This window comes from Mytilus edulis, chromosome 12 (genome assembly GCF_963676685.1).
Source record: "Mytilus edulis chromosome 12, xbMytEdul2.2, whole genome shotgun sequence".
NCBI lineage: Eukaryota > Metazoa > Mollusca > Bivalvia > Mytilida > Mytilidae > Mytilus > Mytilus edulis.
Window position 1 is genome coordinate 10,590,614 of NC_092355.1, and position 17,986 is coordinate 10,608,599.

The window sequence follows — 17,986 nt, forward strand, 5'->3', positions numbered from 1 at the left end:
AATAGTAACCCAGGACTTCGAGAAAGTGTTTTATTCTTCATCAATCTTCTTATTCAAATAGTATCAAAGAAATGCTAAAATGATATTTGCCTACTGCACAGTATTTTGCAATTTAAAGAGCATATACTTTGTAAATCGTTAGAAAATAATTATGCAAATGATGTTCGCTACTCTGTTTAAAAATAACAAGCTTTTTCAAAGACCGTTATAATGTGAAAGTTTATAAATAAAGAAATAAAAAAAGCAGAAAAAAATGAAGGGTCCGTGTGCTTGTTTTCGAGATATAACCTTTGAAAATTTGGCAGGAAATAATTCTCTCTAGATTTTTCTTTCATTTTACATTGGCATCTATTTTGTTTAAAAACTATGAAAAAATAATAAGGATTTCATAAGATTTTGAAATATGGCTTTTTAAATAATATGTAATAAAAATATGAAAAGAAAAGTAGGGGTTAGTGGGCAAAATATTTTAATGTTAAGACATTGATAAAACCAGAGGATTCCGAAAATCTGGCAAAAATGCAAAAAGTAGAGGAGCAAACATCCTTAAGGCAGAAAGTTGGACTTATTTCTGTTTACAGCTATTTAAATCAAATAAATGCATTAAGATTTAAATCAAAATATTCAAATCAATGTAATAAACACAAAAAATCAAGAACGATATGTATATACACTTATAACTGTATATATTTTGTTCATTGCTGAAGTAATACAGGGATGTACAGATGAGTACATCGTCGTCGGTTTGTTGTTTTGTCCATCATTCCACAATTTGTTTTCTTCTAAACAAAAACAAAACTTGTTCCGGGTTCAGAAATAGTAGTTTATTACATTGGCCACTACGTCCCTTTTGACTAATTCAAATCTACACAGAAAGCTCGTTTGATTTCATAAAAATATCCATAATATAATAAATCAAATTTTAAAACATGTAGCTAATGTTTAAATCTGGCGTATGATATAACATGACACTTCAATATAACATACGTCTGATTCATAGGTTGTCGTTTGGTACTGTGTTATATATTTCATTTTAGTATTGTATGCATAAATAAGGCCGTACGTTTTTTCGATGGAATTGTTTTTTTTTCATATGTCATTTCAGTTTTTTTCCAGTACGGACTGAGGGCGTTTATCATTGTCGAGGGCCTTATGGAGATTCAAAGTTGTTAATTTCTGTTTTATGTCTTAGTTTGTGGAGATTTGTATTATTGACATTCAACCATTGTAAAAATATACAAGAACGAATACCATATTAACACACCAGTTGTTATTAGTTAATCATGTCAGGGAACTCTTACAATTACCAAATACAATACCAATGATGCGTTCACTCATTCTGATACATCAGATAAACCACGTAGTACTTGTACTTTGGTTTATGATAAGTAGTTGTATCAGCATTCGTTATAAGACATCATTTTAACAAAGCTTATTTATCTTTTATTTTTGTTATTTACAATGATATTTCTCCTTCTATTTTTCCTTATAAATCTTTAAATTTTCGATAAGTAAACACCGAATGGAGATTTTAGGAATAACATTTAGTTCGTCCGACGCCTTTTGTCTTCAAAAGAATCAAACATTACACCCTATTTCAAACAATTCAAAAGCAAAAACCAAAAAAAATTAATTGAGAGATAAAAATTTTAGAAAAGCTGTGCTTATTACAACTTAGCCACTATGCGTATGGGCGTAGACAAAAATAAGTGGATAACAGTTATGGCTTATCTGAGAATTGGTATGGTTTACGATGTTTTTTGAAGAAAAAGGCGTTATAAACAGCTTGCATATACAACATTTGGATTCTTATTAGTATTTTTTTTTTAATATTGCCTTGAACCATTGAGTACAACTTCGAGAGCTGAAGGTTATATTCCAAAGAATCATTTTAATAGTCTGTATTTCTCAATGTCTGTTTAATAAAATAGAATGGTATAATATTATTATGGATAAAAATTTGGGATCTTAAACACCAGATCTACAAATGTATCAGTTGTATGGTTCATGTTAATATACTGTATCTCTAATTATATCGAGCTGATGTCATTGTTTTGTCATTTTGTTATAATAAATAGGTCTTTATTATGTTCGAACATTTTGCAAAAAGAACAATGAAGTAGAAATGTTTTTTGACAAAATTGAACGTTTTATTTTATAAATCAACAGAACGAAAGAAAAACAACTGTCATCCTCCAGACTTTGTTCATATATATTCATTAGAAATTATGGACAAAACTTAGTTGTTTATCTAGGCCTAAAATTTTACATGTCAAACAAATCATATGGGATTAAAAAAACTGTTAAAATTTTATTTGACCAAAAAGCAAGTGTATTATACAACTACACAAAATGTAATTGACGATTGTTAGTGTGAATGTATTCGATTAGTCCTCTTGGTCATGTCTTTTCACTACAAATTCTTATACATTTGTGTTTTTGATATGTAGTCTAACATGAATGATACCAGCAGACATACAGCATTATAGTCAAGGGCACCAGGTGTATACTAAAGTATAGCAAACAGACGTTCGAATCAGGCAAGTGCAATACTTCCATTCGTTTTTAATGCGTTTTGTTATTTGATTTTGCCATGTGATTATGAACTTTCCGAATTGATTTTCCTCTGAGTTCAGTACTTTTGTGATTTTACTTTTTACTAATTTTGTTCTTCAACTCATTTGTTATCGAAACTACACAGTATTTAAGGTCAGTAAGGTTACTTAAAGATCACAGGAAGTGATTTTCCATATATTATTATTTCTTGTTATCATGTGTCCATAAGTATAAATAACAGATAAAAATCGGATTCAATCTTAAATGTTCCGTTTTATTCATAAGAAAAAAGACGATTTTATACCCATTTGAATAGCCCGCGTATTTTTTACTCTTGGATGATCTCCCTTTACCTACTACGTCATACGTGCTATCGGCGACTTTCATTTTACATTAGCAGGAGTTGAAATTATTGGAGCGTGTAATCTATATTTAGTATGGTGTATTGTGTTGCATTTAACTGCAAAACTGGGTCAGGTCAAGGAATAGGACTATTTGAGTTTCCGAAAGATGATCATAGACGTAAACAATGGACAATCAAGGTGAAACGGAAGAACTTTCAGCCATCCAACATATCCAGATTGTGCGCTAAACATTTTAGCAATGATCAGTTTGTGGTAAATCCGCTATTTGCAGCTTCAATTGGATACAAAATGAAAAAGTTACAGTTAAAATCAGACGCAGTGCCGACGATCTTTGACTTTTCTTCCCCCAAAAAGCTACAGAACACAACACTGACAGTGTCAGCAGAAGAGAAAAAGAGAAAGCATGTTCGGCAATCAGGAGCGGTCAGGAAAAGAAAAAGAATAGAGGTTTTTTTTTTAATTTTTTCATTATCTTTTTTAATTATTTATAACTCGCAAAAAATTTCGTGTACAAACATTTTTTTAATTTATAATGAAATTGTGAAAGGGCAGTGGCGGATCAAGAGGGGGGGGGGTGGGGGTTGGACCCCCCTTTTTTTGGCGATCAATGCATTTGAATAGGGACATATGGTTACCGTTTGACCCTCCCCCTTTTGTCATGGGTTGGACACCCTGCATCTTTTTAAAATGGCTGGATCCACCCCTGTCAGAAGGGGGCATATATTTATGTTTTTAAGGGTGGGTTTGAGAGTTGTGGGGGGGGGGGGGGGGCGTGTCCCTTGGATGAAGATTTTTGTTCAGGATTTTTTTTTTTGTAACCCTGGTTTTTTTTTACATAAATTGTCTGTCATCTTAGAAAAGTTGAGGTTCCTCATCCTGATTTGTTTTAATCTTTTTCTGTCCTTTCTTTTTAAAAATTTTATCTGAGCCCCTTCCCTGGATTATCAATTGGTACAATGTAGCTCCCTTTGTCTGTTTTTAGCATTGTGATCTATCTTATTTCATTGTATTATTACATGTACTATATCATGCAATATATATAGTTTAGTATCAACATTCATGGCTTGATGCTAAGTATAAATTTGAAGAAAAAAAAATCTGTCAGCTATATATCTGACTGACAAAAATGTACTAATTAGTAATTAAATTATAATCATGATAATGATGCAAGGAAATTGCATGGTAAGAATGATTAAAACAATCATTAGTTAATTTGTTCCATTAACAAATAGGGTACTTTCATATGTAATGTAAGCTAAAGTCAGTCAACTATGTTATACAATGCTATACAACATGATTAATATATATACTATTTATATTATATTGCTCTGAATTATATTTCCATCTATCAGAATCATGCAGAGACAAAGGCTAAATGAATTATGAATTGCAATGATTTTAATTCATCATATAATTAAGAGGATCAGCATCTAAGTATTGTTTTTAATATATGTACATGTAAGACTATAATCTCTGCTGAAAAAAATACAGATAATAAAGCTCATATATATATACACTGTACATGCACTTGTATTAAAACTTGAAAATTACTGTTACAGGCATTGAATAAAATATTGGAAATTGTACATGTACAAGCATCACCAGAGGCAGACTCAGACATACATGTACAAGAATCACCAGAAGCAGACTCAGACCATTCAGACATACATGGATCAAATGAACATGATGAATGTTATGAACAAGAAAGCAAAGACAAGTGCTTTGATAAAGTGACATCTGATAAAGAGGAAGCTATCTACACAGCAGTGGCTATACCCATGGAACCTCAAAGATACAATGCATATATCCAAACAGTCCAAGTGGTAAGTTATAATATCATATGATATATATATCAGCCTGATATATCAGTCTGCATCAAATACTTTTTCATCTGCTTGTTTGTTAACTAAATATCAAAAGTTGTCCCTATCAGACTATCAGACATTTTGAAAATTTTTACTAATATGATTCTATAAAATACTAGTCAAGGGAATAGGACTACTTGCTAATTGCTAATGGTGCAGACTGATTTATATGAATTAAATAAGATGTAGCATGATTGCAATGAGACAACTTTTCATCAAAGACATAATAGTTAAGAATAAGTAAACTGTAAAAAGTAAGCAGCAGTCAGTGACAATTAATAATTCCTTCAAGTTTAAAGTTCAATGCTATAAAGTCTTTAAAAAATACTCAGTATACTTTAAAAGGCCAACAGTTTGCCAGTATACAATGGAGTAATATAATTTGAATGAGAAAACTAGTGCCATAATTTACATGTATATATTTACAAAACGATAAACAAAACCACATATGAACTACACCAACAGATAAGCAAAAGGATTAGGACAGGGACATAAATATTTTTCAAACGGTTCAACCTCTGTGTTTGTATCAGGCTACACTCAGCAAAGCATTTTTATTTTCATATGGGGGAAAAAAATACATTTATATATAAAGTGCATACAAAATCAACCTATAACGCTGTATATTTAAAAAAAAAATCCCTACCCCTTCGGAATTCAATACATGTACACCTATAAATATGATAGATATTGTCCATTTTTAGCTCACCTGGCCTAAAGGGCCTGTCACGGAATAGAAGTTCCTTCATAATATAAGTTCCAAATGGAAAAACTATTCTGGAATATTATTTCCACAGGAATAAATATTACAGTAGATGTTCCTAAGCTTTTCTCATCACTTGGCGTCCATTGTCGTCGTTAACTTTTACAAAAATCTTCTCCTCTGAAACTACTGGGCCAAATTTAACCAAACTTGGCCACAATCATCATTGGGATATTTTGTTTTGAATATTGTGTCCAGTGACCCGGTCAACCATCCAAGATGGCCGCCATGGCTAAAAATAGAACATAGGGGTAAAATGCAGTTTTTGGCTTATAACTCAAAAACAAAAGCATTTAGAGCAAATATGACATGGTTTAAATTGTTATTCAGGTCAAGATCTATTTGCTCTTAATTTTTCTAATGAATTGGACAACCTGTTGTTAGGTTGCTGCCCTTGAATAGGTAATTTTAAGGAAATTTTGCTGTTTTTGGTCAATATTTTTGAATATTATTATAGATAGAGATAAACTGTAAACAGCAATAATGTTCAGCTGAGTAAGATTCACAAATAAGTCAATATGACCAAAATGGTCAATTGACCTCCTTAGGAGTTATTGCCCTTTTTAGTCAATTTTTAACAATTTTCATAAAATTGGTAAATTTTCACTTTCATTTTCCACTGAATGACTGACACTAACTGGACCAAGTTCATTATAGATACAGATAATTGTAAGCAGCAAGAATGTTTAGTTAAGTAAGATCTACAAACACATCAATATCACCAAAACACAATTTTGTCGTGAATCCATCCGTGTCCTTTGTTTAATATTCACATAGACCAAGGTGAGCAACACAGGCTCTTTAGAGCCTCTAGTTTTATTTAAAAATGTAGGTTTTTAAATTTTAATATGTATGTAAGTTCTTTTTCTAAGATATATATATTCTTTTAGGAAAAGAACCACTTTAGCTGTCAGACTGACATGAGGTGTGTGCATACTACTGATGCAGCTGTACAGACAGACACAGTGCAACCATCTAGAGCACTTAGATATAGCCAGACTCCTGAAATGACAGACGAAGATCATGACACATGCAGCAATGAGAGTGACGAAGACTGGGTTCCTTATGAAGAAGAAGGTTTTAGTGATGAGGAGATGGACATAAATGAAGAGCATGATAAAAATGAGGAGCCGCACACAAATCCACCTTTTAAGGAAAGAAAGTTCATGGTATTTGAGAGTAATCTTAAAGAACTGTTACAATCAGTGTGTCTACACTGTGTGTCAACTAAGGAAATAGATACGTTCAATGTTATAGGAACTGCTGTGACTGTTAATTTGAAATGCAAATGTCCTGAAATTACAAGATGGAACAGTCAGCCTTTTTCAGGAACTATGCCACTTGGAAACTTAATTCTGGCTGGAGCAGTACTATTTTCAGGAGGGAGCATATCCAAAATATTAACATTTTTCAGACATGCTTCAGTATGTTGTTTCTCTGAAAGAACATTTTCATCCCTACAGAATGCCTACCTGCTGCCAACAATCACAGATATATGGCAATGTAAACAGCTAGACCTTATAACTGAAATTCAAAACAACGGCTCTCCAGTTAAGATTGGTGGTGATGCAAGGTGTTGTACCCCAGGGCATACTGCAAAGTATGGGTCTTACAGCATTATGGATCTTGAACGTAGCAAAATCATAGATATGCAGTTGGTTCAGGTACATTTTTGTCTTAAAATTTACTACTAATTGTTTATTAAACATTCAGATGAATTAAATATAAAAAGGAGATGTGGTATGATTTCCAATGAGACAACTGTCCACTGGAGACCAAAATGACACAGACATTAACCAGTGATCATTGACAATGATTGAAGTTTCATCATATATCATGTATATATATATAGTCATTAAAGATACTTTTAATATGGGTCAGTGACATTTTTTGGTACAATATTGTTTAAATATTTCTTAATTGAAATTTCATGTATTTAAACAATACATGCAGTACAATTTAGTAAATGTATGATTAATGTATAACAATGTAAAGACACTCATGACATTGTAGTTGTAAATGTTAGTACGTGTATATTCACATGACTGAATTAAAATACATATATATATATATGTATTGTTCAGTACCATTAGATGCCAATTTCAAAAATCAATATCTAGTCAGGGTAGTCATTAAAGATGTTCTTAAACACATATGTCATAAATAAACCAGTAATAATACTGCTGATCTTTTTTTTTATAGAGCAATGAGGTTCCTAACTCTTACCATATGGAGTTGGAGGGTCTTAAACGTTGCCTTGCCTATTTAGATGGAAATGACATTCAAGTTCTGAATTTTGTCACAGACAGACATCCTTCCATAAAAAAATATATGAGATTGGAACGAGAAAATGTCCATCACATGTTTGATGTCTGGCATGTTGCTTAAGGTAAAAATGTCTTTATAAATTCATTACAATTCAACATTTCTTACTAAAAAGGAATTTGGAGGTAAAAAAATATTTTGTATTCCTTGTTGTTGTTAGTTTATTTTTTGAAAAACTATATGCTGCAATGTATAAAAATAAGAAGATGTGGTATGATTGCCCATTAAACAACTCCTCAAAATTTAATAGAACATAATCACAGAAATTAACAACTTTAGCTCACTGAACAGCCTTCAATCATGAGCAAAGCTATACCATACTAGTTTATTTACACTCAGGTTATTGTTTGAATTTCAGGTGTTTTTAAGAAATTAGATGCACTGGGAAAAAGGAAGACAAAGGGCTTTGATGTCATAGGGAGATGGGCCAAGTCCATAAGCAACCACATTTACTGGTGTGCTGCAAGCAGCCAGGGTGATGGGGAAATGGTAACACAGAAGTGGTCGTCCATCCTAAACCATATTACAAACATCCATGAGGGGCATGGCCCGAAATTCCCAGCATGTCTTCACGACACACTTGATGACAGAGAATGGATAAAAAAAGGTAAAGTACAAATGACAATTGAATGTAAAAATTTAATATTCCCCTACCTACTTTTCTTCTCATGCTTGAAACTTTAACTTGATATTTGGTGTATATTTATCATTTTTTTCATGACTAATTACACATTAATTTTGATTTATGTTTTGCCCAGATGAGCTGAGTTATGGTCATTGGATCTAGAGCATAAACACAAATAATCAGTGTTCTTCCTTTTTTATGTCATGTTTAAAGTCCAAGATTGGTATATAGTGTTATCATGACGAGTTACAGATCAAGTTCAAATTTTGTACAGGTCTGTGTAATGATTTTGTACAGAGTTACGGTCCCTGGACTTTTAAAATCACTCAAATAATTAAAAATAAAAATATTGCTTATACTTGTTCTGTATATTTTATATTTGAATTTTTAGATAGTAAAGTGTATCAAGCAATTGAAAAGATTGCACAGGAAAGAACCTTAATGAAGGATATTGGGAAACTGTCTCCTGCAGAACAGACATCAAGTTTGGAGTCCTACCACAGAGTTGTGTGTTTCTTTGCACCAAAGTCTGTGCATTTCATGCATGCACAAATGGAGGCAAGGTAATAATAAAAGTCATTCTTAAAGTACTAGTAATAATCATATTTACTCCAGTTAATCTTAACTCTACATATTTAAAATTGAGTACCCCTAGTGACCTGTATCTGAGCTAGGTGAACAGATATTTGTACAGAAAAGATCTTATTTTTTTTCAAAGGCCAAGAAATAAATACAATACAGTTATCTTTGTTCCTATGTCACTTATTACCCGTAATTAAATTAAATTCCCAATAATAAATAGGTTGGCTATAAAAAAAAACATTTATAATGAAAAGGTCTGCAAATCTTGCCTTTTCTTTGGTAATAATATCTAATTTTAAACATGAAGTCATAGTATATTCCCTATGTTAAACATAAATAACATACCTATTTATACTCATCTTATGCCTCTAATTGGCATTAATTATGACAAAAAGATTTTGATGTACAAAATGTGACTTTCTTGTTTATTTTTATCATAAATTACAAAGTCATGAAAAGTCAGAAATCAAAATTCTGGCTTTCTTCTTTACAAACTGGTAGAACACGGAATCTAACCCTTCATAGTATTTGTCAATGTCCAATGAAAATTATTGCTATATAGTCAAATTGCAATAAAATGTACATGTATAGGACACATGGTAATCATATAATTTTTTTCTCCAGAATCTACTTGGCAGCAATGCATTTTAATGAAAATTCTTCAAGACCTCAAGCAGTGACATCAACTGGGACAGCACAATTTAGAGTTTCCTATCCAAAGGCTCGTAAAGGTGAAGGTGTGGCAAAGGAAGTTAAGGTTAATGCAACGTATGGTAAATATATTTTTAACTTTTTAAAATACATTTTGACATCTATTACAGGCATGATTTTTATACAACTGTCAAAAATTATTTTTTGTTTGTATACATGTATTGGGTTCCACTTTATTATTGTCTGGCATCAGGGTTGTCCAAAGACACTTTTTTTTTTCTGGATAATCACTTTAGTTTTAAAAATGAATGGATCTCTATGACATTTAAACACAAGGTTTGAAACCACAAAAGGAAGGTTGTGATTGATTTTGGGGGACTATGGTCCTAGCAGTTTTGGAATTAGGTTCCAAAAAAAATACTTTTCTTATACTTATAAGTTGCTTATTTCTTTACCAATTTCAAGGGGATTTTATTCCGGATTTCTTGAGTTCTTTCATTTTGGGAATTTGGGCCTGTTTTAAATTGGTCAAAAAGAGGTCCAAAATTTAACTTTCTTTGATTTCATCAAAAAATGAATTGTTGGGGTTCTTTGTTATGCCAAATTTAACTGATTTTTTGGAGGGGGAGGGGGTGCAGTTTTCAAATTGGTCTACATAAAGGTTCAAAGGGTCAAAAATTATATTTAGTGTGATTTCAACAAAGATAAATTATATGGGGTTCTCTAGTTTGCTGAATTAAACCATGTATTTAGATATATGATTTTTGGTCCCTTTTAAAAGTTTCAGGTCAAAATGGTCCCAAATTAAACATTTATTATTTCATCAATTTTGTGGTTTTTTGATATGCTGACTTGTAATGTGTAATGTACATGTATATTTAGACTTGTAATTTTGGGTCCCATTTTCAAATTAGTGTACAATAAGGTTCAAAGTGTCCAAGATGAAGCTTATTGTGATTTCAACAAAATTGAAATATGGGGTTCTTTGGTTTTCTGAATCTAACCTATAGTAACCATGTATTTTGATTTTTGGGCCCCTTTATCAAATTAGTCCCCTTTGAGGTCAAAACGGTCAAAAATCAAACTGTTTTGAATTTAATCTGAAATTAAATTATTGGGTTTCTTTGATATGCCGAATCCAACTGAATATTTAGAATTGTAATTATGGGTCTTGTTTTCAAATTAGTCTGCAAAAGGTTGAGAGAGTTCAAAATTTAACAAATATTGGATTGATAGGGTTCTTTGGTTATCGGGCCATGTTATATCAAATTGGTCAACATTGAGGTCAAATAGGTGCAAAAAAATATTTTTTGGAATTCTTGGACATTTTTTATATTCTGAATCTAACACTGTATTTAGAGTTTGGATATTGGACCATAATGGGTAAATTTAAAGTTAAATAATGAATTTGACCATATTCATTCTTGTCAGAAACCTGTGCTGTGTCAAAAATGTAATCTCAATCTAAATTTAGAGCTGTATCAGGCTTAAATGTTGTGTCCATACCCACCCCAACTGTTCAAAAGTTTCACCTTTGTGGTCATATCAAGCTGCATCCTGCAGAGCATTTTATTTTCATTAGTTTGTTATTGACTTTGAATTCAATTGTTATTTGCAATTGATGTTGTGTAATATGTTAATTATTTTGTACAAAGTACATAAATTAAGTAATTAGTTTTCTCTTCTGAATTGTATTTTCTTTGACATCATGGGGCATAGCCGACTAGCTGTTATGGGCCTTGCTCCTTGTTTAAGTCTTTATTGATCTGAGGTTGCTTATCTCTGCGTCATGTTGGTCTCTTGAGGAGAGTAGTCTCATTTAGCAATCATACCACATCCTCCTTTTGATATATATGTAAAAATAATTTCATCACTAACTTTTTTCTATGTATTTCTACTTGTTGAAATATAAAAAAAGTCTTGTTTTCTTTCAAGTGCAAATTTGTTGATACCTGTTCCTGAAGAATAATTTGTAGACTTTGTAGATAAACATTTTATTATTTTTTCAGGTTATGTTCAAGAACTATTCCAGGATCTGCTGTTCAGAAGGGAGCGTCTAAAGAGCTACAGTGAAGCAATTGCAGAAAGACGACGTGACGATAAAGTCCGACCTCCTCCTTTATCACACAGTAAACCTCATCCCCCCAAGGCAGACATTGTTGATAACCACAAATCAAGATTTAATTTGGAATAAACACTAATTCATTTATTTATCATGTATATAAAATTAAAAATGGAAATGGGGAATGTGTCAGAGAGACAACAATGCATATTTCAACTTATTAATATTGAACTGACAAACTTCTAAACTTACTGAGCACAGGATAAAAATACTTTGAAAAATTCATTAAACTATTTCAAAATATAAATTTGTAAAATTTTTCTGAAAATTTAAAAAACAAACAAGTCTTTAGTCTTAGATGCATGATTTTTTTATTAGTTGTTTGTGGCTTTGAACTAGCCATCAGATAACTGTGAGTTCTCTCAGATCTGTTCATTTTGTCTTTTTGTGTAGGGATGTATAAGTACCGGGCCACGTCAACTGGTATTTTTGGCCTATCTGATGGTTCGTTCTTATGCTGTACTGTTATACCACTGTCCCAGGTTAGGGGAGGGTTGGGATCCTGCTATCATGTTCAACCCCACCACATTATTTATGTATGTGCCTGTCCCAAGTCAGAAGCCTGTAAATCAGTGGTTCTCGTTTGTTTATGTATTACATATTTGTTTTTCGTTCATTTTTTTACATAAATAAGGCCATTAGTTTTCTCGTTTGAATTGTTTTACATTGTCTTATCAGGGCCTTTTATATCTGACTATGCGGTATGGGCTTTGCTCATTGTTGAAGGCTGTATGGTTACCTATTGTTGTTAAATCTTTGTGTCATTTTGGTCTTTTGTCTATAGTTGTCTCATTGGCAATAATACCACATCTTATTTTTTATAAGTTAAATTTGAATTAAATGACAACAGAATAATATAATAATTTTAACAAATTCCTACACAAAGTGTTTATATTTTTATTTTGGATATTTGAATGCACAGTATTCCTGGGATGGAAAAGCACCTCTAATGGCGGTAACAACACATGATGGCAAAATCCTTCTGTTTTTCTTTCCCAGTTTGTGCCAAACCCATCTTACAAACCTTCTGTAAGCCAAGTATCTATAAGTCCTAAAATGAAACAAGTTTTAATGAGAATTATTGGAATTTCCCCCAACTCACTAAATTTTTTAATGTCCTAATTAGGGGTATCTTGTACTTTTGGTCTGTGCATCTGTCTTGCTTTTGGTAAATTTTCTTGGTCAAGGTAGTTTTTAAGAAATCAATCAACTTGAACCCAAGTGCACATGTTCTTTATAATTATGATATGATCTTTATAACTTTACTTTCAAATTAGAGTTTAACATTTTGACCACAATTTTTTGTCACTAAACATAGAAATAGTAGTGCAATAGGGGCATTCATATGTACATGTACATGTACAATATATGAACACATTATTGTTCATTATGTAAATTGTATACTTAATCATTGTGGGGGTTTCTAAACCATGTTTAATAAAGTACTTTGTATATTTTATTACTTGTGAAATTGTTTTTACAATGTTGTATATATGAAAAAATCAGATTTAGTATAACTGCCAATGAGACATTTCCCTAGCAAAAGCCGCAAGCATTCACAACTTGTACAAGTCAGAAATTATACATGTAGGTTCTGGTACAGCTGAGCCTTTAATGTAGATCATTGACTCGCATGCATTGTGATAACAAAGGGACCAGTTATATACCCACATTTAAAATACTTCAAACAGGAAAAATCAACAGCTCGATTTATCTTTTTATATGATGTACCAAAATCAGAAATAAAATGAAATACAACAACAAGCAAAAAACCCATAAATTTCAATATCTTGACTTGGGATAGGTACATTTGTACCTACAGGAAGATTACTGTATAAAGGGCCAGAATTGATATTATTTACATGGTCTAAATATTGCTATTAAACGTTAATATAAATATATTGTCTCATTCTTTTAATTGAGCGAATCTAGAGAACCAACAGCCCCTTGCAGACTTGCCTTTGAAAATATAATCCATGTATTTGGTCTTGTTGATTTTTGTTAATAAATCATCTTAAGAAAAATTCAAAGAATCATGAATTTGATTATGTAAATGCCAAAACTTATTCATCATTTTGTGACTTTAGTTGTATTTGAAAATATCTTACTCATGAATCATGGCATTGTCCTCTAACGGTCCATTATCCTGAACATATTCATAATATGTTGTCTCTAAAACGTACTGGTTCAGACAGTTTACTTGAAATCCTTCATGCTCTGTAATACATTTCAAGTCAGCTTCCTCTACTTTACTGTCCACAACATTAGTATTCCGGCAACATTTGCACTCTCTCCTTGTTGGCATTGCTGAACATCTGCTACAGGAACACCTATAAGAACCAAATACAACAATTATGTTAATGGCTGTTCTGGAAAAAGGTAAACAAAGGCAAAATAAGGGTACAAGAACCTGATTAAGTATTTGTCAGGGACTCAGGGTAAAAAAAGAGCCTGTTGTCAAAGTGGTCTCAATGACTTATTAGCTACAGGGAGAAAAATATATTACCAACAAGAAGAAAACATTAACCAAAAGGAAGTATGTTAACAATACAAAAAGAAATTTATTGATAAAAAAAATCCTTATAAATTCTAATGGGTCCATATATAGAAAAGAAATAAAAAATGAAAAAAATAAGGGGCTGGGTCCCCTCTTTTCTATGAAAAAAAAATGGTTGCTTATTTAGGGAATCACTGTTCAAAACATGACCGAAGCAGGTCCAACCTTATGAAAATTTCTGGATCCGCCACTGATGACGACACTAGCTCCTTTTTTTAATCCATTCACTTGTGTTTTCACTATGATCATGACCACCGTTTATAATAGTGGAGCTGATATAGGTACTAACCATGCAAGCAGGGATGATTGATTTTGAACTGACACAGTAATGAAAATCTTTGTTTTGTTTTTATGAACATATGAACATTCAGTGTACATACACCATGTACACAACATCTGAAATTCTTGCTCCAAAATAATTTTCTCATCGATTTTTTCCTATTTATAAGACAACTTTTATATTCTAATAAGAACAATTACCTTGTAAAATAAATGGGCAAATAGTTGTGAATGTCAACACCAACTTTCAATTTTGATACAATTGTCGAGACATTTATTTGTTTTACCTGAAAGAAAGCTATTACAGGGCTATACTCATTACACATGCAGAGTGGCCTTCTATCAGAAAAAGAGTTGTAATGAATATAGAGTTATATCTGATGAGACGAGTGCCAACTTCTTTGACAAGTACATGTATTTGCACATGTTTTTAGTAAACATTCTTGTTTTGGGAAAATTATGAGCAATCTCGCCTGCTTATAATTAAATACTGTGTGTGTGAGCAAGATTATATATTTTTGTATGTCATGTGCATGCTTTTACAATGGAAATTGTAAAGTTATGATGAATTCTTAATAGTATGAACACCCATGGCCATGGGACAAGATACATGAATGTTATTTTAAAAGGCCGTACGGTGACCTATAATTGTTAATGTTTGTGTGATTTTGGTCTTTTGTGGATAGTTGTCTCATTGGCAATCATACCACATCTTCTTTTTTATATTATTTCCGCCTACATGTACATCACTTTACATTTCTATATATATACTAATACAAGCTGGTCTGTAAGCCTTATTTGCGTTCTTGTAAAAAAAAAACAAAAGAAAGTAAGTAAGAAAAAAAATTTATTTTGATTTAGTATATAGACATACTATAGCATAAGTTAAAATGACTTTTAGCCGCATTTGTTTACGAAGAGAAAACAACAACAATACCCCCCCCCCTTTTTTTTTACCCCGACTCCGTTTTAACATTGCAGTATGCATTTTTTTAAATTATTTTCAGAACTGAATAAAAATAAGGGCTGATTTACCATAAGCTAATGTCATCTACTTCTGTTTCTAATCCCGGCAATGGCATATCGTCGTCCGATGCATCCAACTTGCTATCACTGTCAGTGTCACTGTCAGGGTCACTTTCCGACTCGGAAATAACTCTTCCCGGGAGAACTGTTGGTTCATACTGATACGGATGCACAGACGAACCTTTTATTCCTAATTCTGGTAACTCGTCAACATCACTTGCTCCGGAACTAGACATACTTAACAATTTTTTATATCAGTTGTATAATACGCATGGTGATCAGCTGTAAACAAAGCTATGGCACGTATGACGTAGACAAAAGATTCAATTCAAGGGAAGTAAGTCATGAACACACCCGATACTGACAGAACTTTCGGAGGGGGTTTTATGGATATAAATACGGATTTTGACAATAATTCTGATTTTTTTCGAATAAAACAAATAAGAAGTTTATATCTAATAAATAAAAACAAAATTTAAAAATCGTTTCCTGTGATCTTTAAGATGCAGCATACGATCACCAATCAGTGTAAGTACCTGGCGACCTCCAAACTGATTTTAGTAGAACTGATAGATATTTAAAATTTCTCACCGTAGTTCATTCAAATTACTTATATGAGTTTTAAATTTAGTTGTTATGTTATTCTTTTCTATATAGTCATAGTCATAAAAAGGAATGAAATATAAAGTCGTTAAACCTAATCACAGAAAATAGATTTTAATTTATTATTCATGTTCAATCACGACTCTGTTCTATTGTTACTGCTGTCCTGGTAACAACATTCCGCACCTAGAATTCGAACACTTTTACCTTATTCTCAAAGCAAATAATTTAACAATAAAAATCAAAGAAATAATATCTCATATCAATTGTACAAAGTAACTTTACTCCTTTGGGTCAAAATATAATAATTATACAATAGTAATTTGCTGTTTTATTTACTACTTGTAAAGGTTATGTTTGAAAGGCAACGACTTGTGACTTTTAAAATATTCGCAATCATAATAAAATCTTTCGCATAACATGTTTTATTAATATTGTTTGCTTTAAATTTGCAGGGACAAGTGTTTATGATATCTTTTGGGAGTTGCTGAATCAAATATGAAAACCCTTTTATTAAACATTATTGTTAACAAAACTAACAAAAAAGAAGAAAAAATGTTAACATTTGACACAAAATAAACATTAAGTAGTGCAAACAGACTTATACTCTAAGCAAGTGATTGATTTATTATATGTCTAGTCATACACAAGTGTCTGCTCATTATTTCCCAAAGTTCTCGACGTCTTTGAAAAGGATGACAAGGGTGCTAAAATAAATATGCAAAAGTAACAAGACTACATGTTATTATACATCACATAATAAAAGGAAACTTGATACAAGTTAACTAAAGATTTGAAAAAAAAAAAAATTGCATTCAATAATTCGTTATGAACATGATCAGGTGCATGTTTGATTTTTTTCCTTTATATATTAAATAATCTAATTATGTTTTTTTACTAAAAGAGTTAAATTTGAATAATAATCTAATTTGCTCCCACTGATCAGGAAACTATGCACAATGTGTTAAATCACTATTGCTTACATCTATCAAATCTATATAAAAAAGCCCCATTGACATTTTTATACGTTTTGTATACTGTTTTGTATTTGCTATGTTTGATTTTTAATTGCTGGTATCAACTAAAATGTGACAATCAACTATAAAGCACAAAATAAGATTATAGAAAAATTGCATTTTGTATTTGAAATATGTAATAAAAGAATGTGTAAATAACTATGAAAGACATTGTTGCTGGGGAATGTCAGAATGTATTGGAAAGAAGGTTGTTTACCATATTATATAAGGGAATCATGATATAATATATTATGTGTTTTATTTAATTATTGACTATGAATGACTTGTTTTGTAAAGCTTGTGTAACACACACGGCAGTTTATCGTGTCACATAGCCAGCTTGAATAACTGGAAATTATAGGCATGCAAGTTGACATTTTTCTTTTGTTACAAATAGGTCAACCAATTGAAAGGTTCAATTAAATTTTAAAGTCACCTAACCACAACAAACAGTAGAAGAAAATTAGACCAATTTCAACAGATATATTCATAAAAAGACAGAATATTAAAATGTATCAGATGGGGACTACTGTCAACATGAAAGTATCTCTATATAGTTAGGTGATACACCAACCAAATGGAGAGCCAAATTATAAAAGAAAATTGTATCGTATTACAGTAACAGCTAGCTATGGGGAGAAATAATCCAAA

General features: G+C 31.6%; 1 protein-coding gene and 1 pseudogene across 1 annotated transcript; one reads left to right on the top strand and one right to left on the bottom strand.

Annotated features, from left to right (window-relative positions):
* The first annotated feature begins 2,726 nt into the window (after nt 1–2,726).
* Nucleotides 2,727–17,986, top strand: part of LOC139497104 (uncharacterized) — a 39,574-nt pseudogene continuing 24,314 nt past the window's right edge.
* On the bottom strand, nt 12,752–16,143 carry LOC139497106 (P2X purinoceptor 7-like). Its single transcript, XM_071285184.1, has 3 exons — nt 15,726–16,143; nt 13,963–14,184; nt 12,752–12,905 (listed from the first exon to the last, which is right to left on the bottom strand). Exons 1-3 carry the CDS (start codon nt 15,950–15,952, stop codon nt 12,752–12,754), a joined length of 603 nt encoding a protein of 200 aa, XP_071141285.1. The 5' UTR covers nt 15,953–16,143.

Bases quoted from the DNA above. Each gene is read 5' to 3' on its own strand.
- LOC139497106 (XM_071285184.1), bottom strand. From the start codon at position 15,952: ATGTCTAGTTCCGGAGCAAGTGATGTTGACGAGTTACCAGAATTAGGA. The intron at 14,185-15,725 runs GTAAATCAGCCC...TGGTTCTTATAG, and splicing joins GTAGATGACATTAGCTTATG to GTGTTCCTGTAGCAGATGTT. The intron at 12,906-13,962 runs GTAAGATATTTT...GTTTCATTTTAG, and splicing joins GACAATGCCATGATTCATGA to GACTTATAGATACTTGGCTT.